This window comes from Pongo abelii, chromosome 20 (genome assembly GCF_028885655.2).
Source record: "Pongo abelii isolate AG06213 chromosome 20, NHGRI_mPonAbe1-v2.0_pri, whole genome shotgun sequence".
Lineage (NCBI taxonomy): Eukaryota > Metazoa > Chordata > Mammalia > Primates > Hominidae > Pongo > Pongo abelii.
The window spans coordinates 23,442,916-23,458,728 of NC_072005.2; the positions used below are offsets into that span (position 1 = coordinate 23,442,916).

A 15,813-nucleotide genomic window follows, 5' to 3' on the forward strand; every position below is an offset into this window, starting at 1 on the left:
GAAACCCCGTCTCTACTAAAAATACAAAAAAAATTAGCCGGGCGTGGTGGCGGGCACCTGTAGTCCCAGCTGCTTGGGAGGCTGAGGCAGGAGAATGGCGTGAACCCGGGAGGCGGAGCTTGCAGTGAGCCAAGATCGTGCCATTGCACTCCAGCCTGGGTGCTAGAGTGAGACGCCACCTCAAAAAAAAAAAAAAAGGACTTTGGGGGACTGTTGGGAAGGTATAATTGGTTTTGCAATGTAAAGACATTAGATTTGGGAGGGGCCAGGGGTGTAATGTTATGGTTTTGCCATGTCCCCACCCAAATCTCATCTTGAATTGTAATTCTCACAAGTCATGGGAAAAACACGGTGGGAGATGATTCAATTATGGGAGTGGGTCTTCCCTGTGCTGTTCTCGGGATAGTGAATGAATTTCAGAATATATGATGGTTGTAAAAATGGGAGTTTTCCTGCACAAGCTCTCTCTTTGCCTGCTGCTATCTATGTAAAATGTGACTTGCTTCTCCTTGTCTTTTGCCATGATTGTGAGGCCTCCCCAGCCACATAGAACTGTATGTTCATTAAATCTCTTTCTCTTCCCAGTCTTGGGTATGTCTTTATCAGCAGCATGAGAACAGACTAATAAAACTAGCAACTGAATAAAAAGTCGAATTATGCATCATATGGTAGGTAAATAAATGTGTGCAAAAAAAAACTTGGGCTTTATTTCGGCCATGTTCTTTACATTCTTGTGACTTTTGGTGTTTTCACCTGAAGGAATATTTATGAACAGAAGGGTTGTTATTATTTGTATTTCCTTTACCTTACTAAAAATACATATTCATCTTTTAATACAATTATCCTAGGAAACCTTAAATGATTTGTTTAAATGGCTTATTAGTATATGATATAAAATTGACAGGGAAGTGGCTATAAAAGGTTTAAATTACACAAACTCTGAGATTTAAATTTCTCTTAGGTAAGCTTAGGAAAAACAAAGCTGGAAATACCCCCATTGGCATACAGAACCAAATTCGAGCTAGAGTCCACTCCCTGCCCCAGTTCTGTTCAGATTTACCCCTTTTTTGAAGGCCTTATTTAGGTCTGGCCCTGCCCTGGAGTCTCATCTCACAGAACTGATTAGAAAAGATCAGTTTTGGGTGATGATTCCTGTTCCATTTTTAGAGCTGGTGCTCACAATTTTCTGAAACAGAAAAGCAGATAAATGAGAAATATAAAGTACGAATTTTAGGATCTTTTTAAAATTATTAAAACCAGCGCTTGCAGAGGCATTTTATTTAGCAGCTTGCTTTCCATTCCTGCAGATCTAGTAGTTGCTCCCCAAGCCACAAGAAGTAAATATAAAAACAATAAAAATTCCTGTAAGTTATATTAAACTCTTCATTTCTCTATTCCTCTTATCTGTTTATGTTTAGCTTTTATTCTACACATTTTTTTAAAAAGCCAATGACAGAGAAACAGAAAAAAATATGGAACATTTTTCTAAATACTGGGAATTATTGAACACTTAGTATCAACAGAAAGGGTGTTATTAAGATTAAATCCTGTAATGTGCTATCACAGTGCCCTGTAGCATCTTATAGAGCGTGTAGTACCTGAATAATAAACATTGCATTACTACATGTGTACATGTTGTTTTCTTTCTTTCTTTTTTTTAAATTATACTTTAGGTTTTAGAGTACATGTGCACAACATGCAGGTTAGTTGCATATGTATACATGTGCCATGTTGGTGTGCTGCACCCAGTAAGTCATCACTTAACATTAGGTATATCTCCAAATGCTATCCCTCCCCCTTCCCCCCACCCCACACCAGGCCCTGGTGTGTGATGTTCCCCTTCCTGTGTCCATGTGTTCTCATTGTTCAATTCCCACCTATGAGTGAGAACATGCAGTGTTTGGTTTCTTGTCCTTGCGATAGTTTGCTGAGAATGATGGTTTCCAGCTTCATCCATGTCCCTACAAAGGACATGAACTCATCCTTTTTTATGGCTGCATAGTATTCCATGGTGTATGTGTGCCACATTTTCTTAATCCAGTCTATTATTGTTGGACATTTGGGTTGGTTCCAAGTCTTTGCTATTGTGAATAGTGCCACCATAAACATACGTGTGCATGTGTCTTTATAGCAGCATGATTTATAATCCTTTGGGTATATACCCAGTAATGGGATGGCTGGGTCAAATGGTAATTCTAGTTCTAGATCCCTGAGGAATCGCCACACTGACTTCCACAAGGGTTGAACTAGTTTACAGTCCCACCAACAGTGTAAAAGTGTTCCTATTTCTCCACATCCTCTCCAGCACCTGTTGTTTCCTGACTTTTTAATGATCGCCATTCTAGCTGGTGTGAGATGGTATCTCACTGTGGTTTTGATTTGCATTTCTCTGATGGCCAGTGATGACGAGCATTTTTTCATGTGTCTGTTGGCTCTATAAATGTCTTCTTTTGAGAAATGTCTGTTCATATCCTTTGCCCACTTTTTGATGGGGTTGTTTGTTTTTTTCTTGTAAATTTGTTTGAGTTCATTGTAGATTCTGGATATTAGCCCTTTGTCAGATGAGTAGATTGCAAAAATTTTTTTACCATTCTGTAGGTTGCCTGTTCACTCTGATGGTAGTTTCTTTTGCTGTGCAGAAGCTCTTGAGTTTAATTAGATCCCATTTGTCAATTTTGGCTTTTGTTGCCATTGCTTTTGATGTCTTAGACATGAAGTCCTTGCCCATGCTTGTGTCCTGAATGGTATTGCCTAGGTTTTCTTCTAGGGTTTTTATGGTTTTAGGTCTAACATTTAAGTCTTTAATCCATCTTGAATTAATTTTTGTATAAGGTGTAAGGAAGGGATCCAGTTTCAGCTTTCTACATATGGCTAGCCAGTTTTCCCAGCACCATTTATTAAATGGGGAATCATTTCCCCATTTCTTGTTTTTGTCAGTTTTGTCAAAGATCAGATGGTTGTAGATATGTGGCATTACTTCTGAGGGCTCTGTTCTGTTCCATTGGTCTATATCTCTGTTTTGGTACCAGTACCATGCTGTTTTGGTTAGTGTAGCCTTGTAGTATAGTTGGAAGTCAGGTAGCATGATGCCTCCAGCTTTGTTCTTTTGGCTTAGGATTGACTTGGCAATGAGGGCTCTTTTTTGGTTCCATATGAACTTTGAAGTAGTTTTTTCCAATTCTGTGAAGAAAGTCATTGGTAGCTTGATGGGGATGGCATTGAATCTATAAATTACCTTGGGCAGTATGGCCATTTTCACGATATTGATTCTTCCTATCCATGGGTATGGAATGTTCTTCCATTTGTTTGTATCCTCTTTTATTTCCTTGAGAAGTGGTTTGTAGTTCTCCTTGAAGAGGTCCTTCATGTCCCTTTTAAGTTGGATTCCCAGGTACTTTATTCTCTTTGAAGCAATTGTGAATGGGAGTTCACTCATGATTTGGCTCTCTGTTTGTCTGTTATTGGTGTATAAGAATGCTTGTGGTTTTTTGCACATTGATTTTGTATCCTGAGACTTTGCTGAACTTGCCTATCAGCTAAAGGAGATTTTGGGCTGAGACGATGGGGTTTTCGAAATATACAATCATGTCATCTGCAAACAGGGACAATTTGACTTCCTTTTTTCCTAATAGAATACCCTTTATTTCCTTCTCCTGCCTGATTGCCCTGGTCAGAACTTCCAACACTATGTTGAATAGGAGTGGTGAGAGAGGGCATCCCTGTCTTTGCCAGTTTTCAAAGGGAATGCTTCCAGTTTTTGCCCAGTCAGTATGATATTGGCTGTGGGTTTGTCATAGATAGCTCTTATTATTTTGAGATACGTCCCATCAATACCTAACTTATTGAGAGTCTTTAGCATAAAGGGCTGTTGAATTTTGTCAAAGGCCTTTTCTGCATCTATTGAGATAATCATGTGGTTTTTGTCTTTGGTTCTGTTTATATGCTGGATTACGTTTATTGATTTTCGTATGTTGAACCAGCCTTGCATCCCAGGGATGAAGCCCACTGGATCATGGTGGATAAGCTTTTCGATGTGCTGCTGGATTTGGTTTGCCAGTATTTTATTGAGGATTTTTGCATAGATGTTCATCAGGGATATTGGTCTAACATTCTCTTTTTTTGTTGTGTCTCTGCCAGGCTTTGGTATCAGGATGATGCTGGCCTCATAAAATGAGTTATGGAGGATTCTCTGTTTTTCTATTGATTGGAATAGTTTCAGAAGGAAAGGTACCAGCACCTCCTTGTACCTCTGGTAGAATTTGGCTGTGAATCCATCTGGTCCTGGACTTTTTTTGGTTGGTAAGCTATTAATTATTGCCTCAATTTCAGAGCCTGTTTTTGGTCTATTCAGAGGTTCAACTTCTTCCTGGTTTAGTCTTGGGAGGGTGCATGTGTTGAGGAATTTATCCATTTCTTCTAGATTTTCTAGTTAATTTGCATAGAGGTGTTTATAGTATTCTCTGATGGTAGTTTGTATTTCTTGGGATCGGTGGTGATATCCCCTTTATCATTTTTTATTGCGTCTATTTGATTCTTCTCTCTTTTCTTCTTTATTGGTCTTGCTAGCAGTCTATCAATTTTGTTGATCTTTTCAAAAAACCAGCTCCTGGATTCACTGATTTTTTTAAGGGTTTTTTCTGCCTCTATTTCCTTCAGTTCTGCTCTGATCTTAGTTATTTCTTGCCTTCTGCTAGCTTTTGAATGTGTTTGCTCTTGCTTCTCTAGTTCTTTTAGTTATGATGTTAGGATGTCAATTTTAGATCATTCTTGCATTCTCTTGTGGGCAATTAATGCTATATATTTCCCTCTACACACTGCTTTGAATGTGTCCCACAGATTCTGGTATATTGTGTCTTTGTTCTCATTAGTTTCAAAGAACATCTTTATTTCTGCCTTCATTTCATTATGTACCCAGTAGTCATTCAGGAGCAGGTTTTTCAGTTTCCATGTAGTTGAGCGGTTATGAGTAAGTTTCTTAATCCTGAGTTCTAGTTTGATTGCACTGTAGTCTGAGAGACAGTTTGTTATAATTTCTGTTCTTTTGCATTTGCTGAGGAGTGCTTTACTTCCAACTACGTGGTCAGTTTTGGAATAAGTGCAGCGTGGTGCTGAGAAGAATGTATATTCTGTTGATTTGGGGTGGAGAGTTCTGTAGATGTCTATTAGGTCCACTTGGTGCAGAGCTGAGTTCAATTCCTGGATATCCTTGTTACTTTCTGTCTCATTGATCTGTCTAATGTTGACAGTGGGGTGTTAAAGTCTCCCATTATTATTGTGTGGGAGTCTAAGTCTCTTTGTAGGTCTCTGTTGACTTGCTTTATGCATCTGGGTGCTCCTGTATTGGGTGCATATATATTTAGGATAGTTAGCTCGTCTTGTTGAATTGATCCCTTTACCATTATGTAATGACCTTCTTTGTCTCTTTTGATCTTTGTTGGTTTAAAGTCTGTTTTATCAGAGACTAGAATTGCAACCCCTGCCTTTTTTTGTTTTCCATTTGCTTGGTAGATCTTCCTCCATCCCTTTATTTTGAGCCTTTGTGTGTCTCTGCACATAAGATGGGTTTCCTGAATACAGCACACTGATGGGTCTTGACTTTTTATCCAATTTACCAGTCTGTGTCTTTCAATTGTAGCATTTAGCCCATTTACATTTAAGGTTAATAGTGTTATGTGTGAATTTGATCCTGTCATTATGATGTCAGCTGGTTATTTTGCTCGTTAATTGATGCACTTTCTTCCTAGCCTTGATGGTCTTTACAATTTGCCATGTTTTTGCAGTGGCTGGTACTGGTTGTTCCTTTCCATGTTTAGTGCTTCCTTCTGGAGCCCTTTTAGGGCAGGCATGGTGGTGACAAAAGCTCTCAGCATTTGCTTGTCTGTAAAGGATTTTATTTCTCCTTCACTTATGAAGCTTAGTTTGGCTGGATATGAAATTCTGGGTTGAAAATTCTTTTCTTTAAGAATGTTGAATATTGGCCCCCACTCTCTTCTGCCTTGTAGAGTTTCTGCCAAGAGATCAGCTGTTAGTCTGATGGGCTTCCCTTTGTGGGTAACCCGACCTCTCTGGCTGCCCTTAACATTTTTTCCTTCATTTCAACTTTGGTGAATCTGACATTTATGTGTCTTGGAGTTGCTCTTCTGAAGGAGTATCTTTGTGGCATTCTCTGTATTTCCTGAATTTGAATGTTGGCCTGCCTTACTAGATTGGGGAAGTTCTCCTGTATAATATCCTGCAGAGTGTTTTCCAATTTGGTTCCATTCTCCCCATCACTTCCAGGTACACCAATCAGATGTAGATTTGGTCTTTTCACATTGTCCCATATTTCTTGGAGGCTTTGTTCATTTCTTTTTATTCTTTTTTCTCTAAACTTCTCTTCTTGCTTCATTTCATTCATTTGATCTTCCATCGCTGTTACCCTTTCTTCCAGTTGATCAAATTGCCTACTGAGGCTTGTGCATTCATCACATAGTTCTTGTGCCTTGGTTTTCAGCTCCATCAGGTCCTTTAAGGACTTCTCTGCATTGGTTATTCTAGTTAGCCATTCATCTAATTTTTTTTCAAGGTTTTTAACTTCTTTGCCATGGGTTCGAACTTCCTCCTTCAGCTTGGAGTAGTTTGATCATCTGAAGCCTTCTTCTCTCAACTTGTCAAAGTCATTCTCCATCCAGCTTTGTTCTGTTGCTGGTGAGGAGCTGCATTCCTTTGGAGGAGGAGAGGCAATCTGATTTTTAGAGTTTCCAGTTTTTCTGCTCTGTTTTTTCCCTATGTTTGTTGTTTTATATACCTTTGGTCTTTGATGATGGTGACTTACAGATGGGGTTTTGGTATGGATGTCCTTTCTGTTTGTTAGTTTTCCTTCTAACAGTCAGGACCCTCAGCTGCAGGTCTGTTGGAGTTTTCTGGAGGTGCACTCCAGACCCTGTTTGCCTGGGTATCAGCAGCGGAGGCTGCAGAACGCAGACATCAGTGAATAGCAAATGTTGCTGCCTGATCATTCCTCTGGAACTTTTGTCTCAGAGGAGTACCCGGCCGTGTGAGGTGTCAGTCTGCCCCTACTGGGGGGTGCCTCCCAGTTAGGCTACTCAGGGATCAGGGACGCACTTTAGGTAGTCTGTCCGTTCTCAGATCTCCAGCTGCATGCTGGAAGAACCACTACTCTCTTCAAAGCTGTCAGACAGGGACATTTAAGTCTGCAGAGGATTCTCCTGCCTTTTGTTTGGCAATGCCCTGCCCCCAGAGGTGTAGTCTACAGAGGCAGGCAGGCCTCCTTGAGCTGCAGTGGGCTCCACCCAGTTCGAGCTTCCTGTCCGCTTTGTTTACCTACTCAAGCCTCGGCAATGGTGGGCGCCCCTCCCCCAGCCTCTCTGCCGCCTTGCAGTTTGATCTCAGACTGCTGTACTAGCAATGATTGAGGCTCCGTGGGTGTAGGACCCTCCGAGCCAGGTGCGGGATATAATCTCCTGGTGTGCTGTTTGCTAAGACTGTTGGAAAAGTGCAGTATTAGGGTGGGAGTAACCTGATTTCCAGGTGCCATCTGTCACCCCTTTGACTAGGAAAGGGAATTCCCTGACCCCTTGCACTTACCGGGTGAGGCAATGCCTTGCCCTGATTCGGCTCATGCTCAGTGCGCTGCACCCACTGTCCTGCACCCACTTTCCAACACTCCCCAGTGAGATGAACCCAGTACCTCAGTTGGAAATGCAGAAATCACCCGTCTTCTCCATCGCTCACGCTGGGAGCTGTCGACTGGAACTGTTCCTATTCGGCCATCTTTGTACATGTTGTTTTCTAAACGCAGACTTAAACAGTGTTGCTTTCTAAATAAAAAAACGGAAAACAAAGAAACAGAAAACAGTGTTGCTTTCTGTTTCTTCTGTAAACTTAAAAAAAGCCAGCAAAGAGTATAATACTTTAAGGTAGAGATTGGTTGTACTTATTTGTACCAAAAGTATTTGTATTGTCACAAGAGTGCTGAGTGTAAGGAACTCTGCGCTGTGCCTGTTTGCTGTAACTAATGCTAATAATGACTCTAGGTGGAGAAACATCAGCATTGATAGGAAACTTGTTTATAACACCCATTCATGTATCTTTTCAAAACCTGCAGAATCACATTTCATAGAGTAGGGCCAGAATTACCAAGTGATTTATAAGCTTGTTAAAGCTGGAAAGGCAATGCTTAGTTAAATGGTTATAAGCCCAGGCTTCTAATTAGAATCATGTGACTCTAAGTTGAGGCCAGAATCAAGTATGAGGGTTCAAGATACGTTTATGAAAGTTAAGTCTCATCTTTGCACTAAAGGGTGGTCCCAGAACCTGTTCTGTTTGGGTTTCATAGGAACAGGGCAGTGTGGTCCACATTTTTATTACTGTAGCAGCAATTGCTGGTGTCTGTGGCAGGGGAGGGCACCTGAAGACAGGAAAGCAGAAACATATTTTTACATCTGTGGAGCAGCTTATTGTTCCTGAACCTCTTCTGTTATAAAGGACAGAAATGGGTAGAGTTTTTCTGTATTGGTCCTTCTGCCTATGAGTGTGGTGGTAGCAGCAGGTAAAGATGTGGTGCTTACATCTTTCAAGGCATATTCTCTAGATGCAGATGTAATTTGTTTCAAAAACCTCATCTGAGAAGAAATTCCAGAGAAAGACGAGAAGAGAAAAGATGACTTTTTTTCAGCTAAACATGCCTCGGAGTAAGAGTTGTGTCCACTCTGCCTGCTAGAATACCATGCCTTTAGTACTTGCAAAACTTTAATTCTCTACTTGTGCTTTTCCTGTTAAATGAGTTTATTGTAACTACATTTTAAAATTCTTATAATAGTCAAGGATCTCTGAAAAATATTTCTTTCCTATGTACCAGAGCCTTCTCTACATTATCTACATCATGGCTTCTTATATGCCAAGCAGTATTCTCACCATGAATTTATAATCTGCAATATTAAAAATGTTCCCTTTGTGACTGTTGAACATGGGAAGGTGTGGATGCTCAAGATTCCTATTGGGGAAAAGCTGGGGTTCTTAGTAAAAATAAAGACCATGTAATGTTGAGGTTTTGTCTGTGTTCTCCATCAGCTCTATATAGAGAAGGATTAAGAAAATGCTTATTTAAAGAGGATGACATTTATTACCCAGTAAGTTCTGAAAAAAATTATTAGGAGATACTTGTTCTCCAGGGTGCTAAAGAAAGTATTTAAAATAATTATTAACTATTAACAATTATAGAACATGGCAGATATCTGTATTTTGAACTTTACATAAAACTGATGTTTCTTTATAGTTAAATTCAGGCTGTAATTTACTTTTGGAGGGCCAATATTACAACAGTGATGCTGTGTCCTGTGTGCATCAGCACATCATAAAAATTTGTCTTAGTCCAGTTGATATTAGTAACTCACTTGATTAATGAAGCTCTCTGATGGATTTCTTTAATATGGAGTTAATTATTTTTCTCTTCATTAGTAGTGTCTTTATGCAGCTCATGGGCAGAAACCATCACATTTAATCTGGCAGCTGCCCTTCGTATGTTTTCTTTGCCTTTATCTGCCTTTGGAAAATGAAAACTCTAATGTTTGTTACAGACCAGAAAAACTGGAAAAAAAAGACCACCGGCTCTTCCAGTTACTCTATATTTGACAAAATAGCCTTCTTGGGCCATAAATATTGGCATCACTGGTCATCTTGTTTTTTTTTTTTTTTTTTGAGACAGAGTTTCACTCTTGTTGCCCAGGCTGGAGTACAATGGCACAATCTTGGCTCACCGCAACCTCTGCTTCCCAGGTTCAAGCAATTCACCTGCCTCAGCCTTCCCGAGTAGCTGGAATTACAGGCATGCGCCACCATGGCCGGCTGATTTTGTATTTTTAGTAGAGATGGGGTTTCTCTATGTGGGTCAGGCTGGTCCCGAACTCCCGACCTCAGGTGATCCGCCTGCGTCGGCCTCCCAAAGTGCTGGGATTACAGGCATGAGCCACCACACCAAGATCCAGAAACTCAGGCTTTAGTCCAGACCTTCTGACACAGACTGCATTAACAAGATCTTCAGTTTATTGTAGACATTACAATTTGAGCAGTACCTTCTAACTCAATGTGACTTTTCCATCTGAAAAGTTTACACAACTCTTTCTGTATGATGTAAATATAGCACTCAAAAATGTACATGTTAGTGTTCATGTCTTCATCATCTGGAAAAGTATCATATGTACACTGATATTTTGGATCTTATGCCACTCTCTTTTCTCAGAGTTAGAATATACATTAGAGAATATTTCTGTGTTGAAAGTTATTGATAATTTCCGTCACCCCTATAAGTAAGACCCAATTATCTTTACTTTTATTTCACCTTGAGTCAAATTTAAAATTCTGCCCAGGGGCTCTTGGTAAATACGTTTGTTTGTGTTTTTCAGGGAGCGTTGACATTTAGAGATGTGGCCATAGAATTCTCTCTGGAGGAGTGGCAATGTCTGGACACTGAACAACAGAATTTATATAGAAATGTGATGTTAGATAACTACAGAAACCTGGTCTTCCTGGGTGAGGATAACTTTAATACACAATTCCTAATATACCCTATAGATTTCATTTATTTTTGTAAAAATTCTATGCTTTCAGATCCCGGGTTTTTTTCTTTTTCTTTTTTTTTTTTTATGTCTTCAGGATTTGTCCATGTAGAAAAGAATTTCAAGATGTTTTATTTTGACCTGAACTTTCCACTTTCCTGAGCTGATTTGTTTCCTTCACTCTAGATTAGGGTTAATTTTAGAAATTTAGTTGCAATATATTCTTGCTCACATCTTAAAATGTAATCACCATCACCAATTTTTGAATTAGTACAAGGTAGTTATATTAAGAACCTATAAAATTAAAATATTTCTAAATATTTAGAAATTTCTTTTCTTTATTTTTTAAATTTTTTTGGAGACAGAGTCTCACTCTGTCACCCAGGCTGGAGTGCAGTGGCACAATCTTGGCTCACTGCAACCTCTGCCTCCTGGGTTCAAGTGATTCTCCTGCCTTGGCCTCTTCAGTAGCTGGGACTACAGGCATGTGCCACCACACCTAGCTAATTTTTTCATATTTTTAGTAGAGACAGGGTTTCACTATGTTGGCCAGGCTGGTCTCGAACTCCGGACCTTGTGCTCCAGACCTTGTGATCTGCCTGCCTCAGCCTCCCAAACTGCTGGTATTAAAGGCATGAGCCACCATGCCTGGTATATTTAGAAATTTTTTCTAAATTATTTTGGGGTTAATTTACTAGAATATTCCATTACATTCTCTTTACTGAGAGCATTACTAAGTTGGTAATTGGAGAATATGAGCAAGATTTGTGTTATTTTTCATAAAACAGGTATTGCTATCTCAAAGCCAGACCTGATCACCTGTCTGGAGCAAGGAAAAGAGCCTTGGAATGTGAAGACACATGATATGGTAGCTGAACCCCCAGGTAGGTGAGAGTAAATAGAATAGACAAAACTGGTAAGAGATCTATAGTTTAAAAAAAGAAAAAAGCCAGTTTTTAAAATAATTTGGGAAGCTGTTTTACAAAGGAAATAGTTTCTGTTTCTTTTTATTTATTTTGCTTTTTATTTATTTTTTTTCCTCTCACATAGAAGCATCTTTTATCTTTTTTAAATCTCTAAAAATTCTTCTTTCCCTTTGGTAATCTTACTTTAAGTTTACAGTGAGAGCCAAAGTCCATTTCATGGCATATAATAGACTGCACAATCTGACTGCTTTTCCATTGTTTCTGGAAACACACAGATATTTGCATAATTTTGAGAAACTCTATGTTGAACTATTTTTATTTTATTTATTTATTTTTTTTGAGACGGAGTCTCACACTATCACCAGGACTGGAGTGCAGTGGTGCGATCTCAGCTCACTGCAGCCTCTGCCTCCTGGATTCATGTGATTCTCCTGCCTCAGCCTCCTGAGTAGCTGGGATTACAGGCATGCATCACCACACCCAGCAAATTAAACTATTTTTTAAGTTCTCTTTTTGCATTGTGTCTGAAATGTGTGAGAATAGTGGTTTCTGTTTCATTTATTTATTGATAATTTTTCTGCACATTCCATGCTGTTTTATTACTATAGTTTTGAAATATAGTTTGAAATTATACAGTATGATGTTCTCCTGCTTTGTTTTTTTTTTTCTTTCAAGATTGCTTTGGCTATTCAAAGTTTATTGTAGCTTCATGTAAATTTTAGAACTCTATTTTCTATTACCTTAAATAACTGGAATTCTGTTGGGAGTTTATTGAATCTAGAGACACCTTAGATAACAAAGCACTTTCGCCTGGGCACGGTGGCTCACACCTGTAATCCCAGCACTTTGGGAGGCTGAGGCGGGTGGATCATGAGGTCAGGAATTCCAGACCAGCCTGGCCAGCATAGTGAAACCCTGTCTCTACTGAAAATACAAAAAATTAGCCAGACGTGGTGGCAGGCATCTGTAATCCCAGCTACCTGGGAGGCTGAGACAGGAGAATTGCTTGAATCTGGGAAATGGAAGTTGCAGTGAGCCAAGACTGTGCCACTGCACTCCATCCTGGGCAAGAGAGCGAGACTCTGTCAAAAAAATAAAAATTAAAAATAAGGCACTGCAACAATATTTATTCTTTCAATTAATAGACATAAAATATTTTTAAATTTATTTGTGTCTTCTCTAATTTTTTTAATTGATATATCTTTCATTTAAAATATTTTTTAGTTCCTTGGTTAAATTTGTTCTCAGAAATTTATTTTAGTGCTATTGTATATAAGATTACTTTCTTTCTATATTTTATCAGATAGTTTAAGTGTATGGAACCATAACATATAGTTGTATGTTAATTTTCTATTTGCTAATATATTGAGTATAATTATTACTTTAATCAGGTTTTAATGTACTGTTTGTGGTTTTTTATATATAAAGTCAAATGCTCTAGAACCAGCAACTTCTTACTTGTCTTCAATTTCAGTGACTTTAAAAATTTATTTTGACTAATTTTTCTACCACGTACATTCAGTGCTATGTTTAAGTAGAAGCACTGAGAATGGGCACAATATAGTTTTGCATTGGTCTCTGTGAATTTTAAGAAACAAACACCTCTTCAAGTTTTTATAAACTGGCTTCAAGATGTAAAGATATTCTTTTGTTGGGTGCCCAGGGTGATAGAATGCCCTCTGGGCTTATAGTGGAGAGGGATTGTAGCTTGGTAACAAGGCTGCTGGGTCTTCACTGGGGTCCAACTTTAGTTGACTTGTTACAAGGGGCTTGGGTAGTTATAATTCCCATTATATTTTTGGTCAGAGTAAATATCCTTTAGGACTTTGCTCCGTAGGGTAGACACTAGGGCAGGTTTCTGCAATTGGTTATGCATATTTGGTGGGCTTTATATCAAAATGTAGATGAAAATGGCTTTCACTGGGTACCAGAAAGGATTTCCCAAGGTCTCTGTGTGGGTTTCCATGTAGGTAGAACTGACCATGAACTGTGGCTCAAAGAGCTGGAACTGAGTCATGGAAGTGTTTCAGGGAAGACAATAAGGACCAAGGTCTGCAGTCTTGTCTGTGTGGCTATAAATGAGTGTCTTTTTCCAGGCCTCTGAAAAGGCAAGACCTCTTCCAGACTTTGGCTGGGAAGAGTTTTGGATGGTTTCAGAGTAAGTTCAAAATTCTCAGTGGGACCAAGTTGGGTGGATAATTTTCTGGTCTGTAGCCAAGAACAGGGGTCATGTAGTTAGCCACCTGAATGAAAGCCTGCCTTCTAAAAAGGATGCTCCTCAATCTTGGGCATTAGCAGAGTTTCACAACTTCCTTCCTGAATCTCAAAGCTCTCTTAAGGCACTTATTTTGGAGATGGGGTCTTGCTACATAACCCAGACTAGTCTTGAAATCCTTGCCTGAAGCAATTCTTCAACCTTAATGTACCATGTAGCTATCATTACAGGTTTGAGCCATGATGCCTGTTTCTCTCATAAAGGCATTTTTTTTCAGGGATTGCTGACAGATTTTCTTGCTGTAGGAAAATAAGCAAATAGGGCACCTTTTATTTTTCCATCTTACTGATGTCACTCTCCCTGTACATTTTTACTTTCTATTTTAATTTTGTGTGTAATTTTAGATTGAAACATTTAGGGAAATATACTAGAATTGACATGTTATGTCTGAAGTAAATTAGATAATTAGTAGGCAGGCAGGCAAAAAGAAATAGGCAAAATGGAATTATAGGATTTCCACCCATGTTTGTCAGCCTATGTCTAAAAAATAACATGATTTATTCTCAAATATTTGGTTTATATATCAGAGATCCTAACTATATTCTGCAAAATATATATATATTTTTCTTTATTTAGCAATGTAAAGCTATTCTTTGCTTCTAAACTTGGATTACAGCAGTTTCATTTTATGTATAAATAGCATATATTTAAAACTTAAAAATTATTTTTGGTTTCTTTTAAATGTTTATCAAAAGTTTTTCATTAGAATCTTCTATTTATAATTATACTGCATTTTCTCTGAAATTTTACTACCATACAGTGCATGCTAATGATTCAAAATACCTTTCCTCCATGAGTACAGTTTCAGTCTAATATTGCAGTTATCTAGACAAATTCTTTTTTTGTTTTTGTTTTTTGTTTTTTTCTGAGACGGAGTCTTGCTCCCTTGCCCAGGCTGGAGTGCAGTGGTGCGATCTCAGCTCCCTGCAACATCCACCTCCTGAATTCAAGCAATTCTCTTGCCTCAGCCTCCCAAGTAGCTGGGACTACAGGCACCTGCCACCATGGCTGGCTAATTTTTGTATTTTTAGTAGAGACAGGGTTTCACCCTGTTGGTCAGGCTGGTCTCGAACTCCTGACCTCAGGTGATCCACACACCTCGGCCTCCCAAAGTGCTGGGATTACAGACGTGAGCCACTGTGCTCAGCTAACAAATTCTTTTTAATGCTACATCAACGTTGCATACCAGATTTTATGAGTAAGCATTTCTGTTATTATTGTTTTGCAGTTCCATATCAGTGTGTTTTTTCAGTGTGGGTTTCTTAACATCAGTTTATTGTGTTTTCTGGTTTTACAGTTTTAGGCAGTTTGCAACTCTGTTTGTACATATAAGTCAATGTGGGGTATAATTAGGAGATAAATCAGCCATATGTTTATCACAATCAGATTATATGTGTGTGTGTGTATCTATAAATATGACTCCTGCTTTGGTTATGGCACATCTTATATATTTTTTTTCTCAGCAGATTTTCCATGGTGTTTTTTTCTTGTCTAAGTGAGTAGTCATGAAAGTAGTTTTATTTTCACCTTATGTTTAATAATAAACATTTCCTTTGAGAAAAACACTTTTGTGACTTGAAGGTCATATTTGAAAAAATTTATAATTTTGTACCTTTTAATTTATTCTTTTTAAAAAATAGACTGGGCGCGGTGGCTTGTGCCTGTAATCCCAGCACTTTGGGAGGCCAAGGTGGGCAGATCACTTGAGGTCAGGAGTATGAGACCATCCTGGCCAATGTGGTGAGACCCCATCTCTACTGAAAACACAAAAAATTAGCCGAGCGTGGTGGCATGAACATGTAATCCCATCTACTTGGGAGGCTGAGACAGGAGAATTGCTTGAACCCAGGAGGCAGAAGTTGCAGTGAGCCAAAATAGTGCCACTGCACTCCAGCGTGGGCAACAGAGCGAGACTCGGTCTTAAAAAAAAAATGCAAAGTCATGTGACCTAAAATTTGCCATCTTAAAACTGTTTAAGGCTGGCCGTGGTGGCTCACATCTGTAATCCCAGCACTTTGGGAGGCTGAGGCAGGCGAATCACAAGGTCAGGAGTTCG

General features: G+C 39.0%; 1 protein-coding gene across 1 annotated transcript in view; it reads left to right on the forward strand.

Moving 5' to 3' along the window:
• LOC103888502 (putative zinc finger protein 730) overlaps positions 1-15,813 on the forward strand; it is a 77,983-nt gene that overhangs the window by 40,280 nt on the left and 21,890 nt on the right. Inside the window, exons 7-8 of the mRNA XM_054540046.2 lie at positions 10,404-10,530; positions 11,345-11,440. Coding sequence (XP_054396021.1) covers positions 10,404-10,530; positions 11,345-11,440 — 223 coding nt within the window. The remainder of the gene's footprint in view (positions 1-10,403; positions 10,531-11,344; positions 11,441-15,813) is intronic.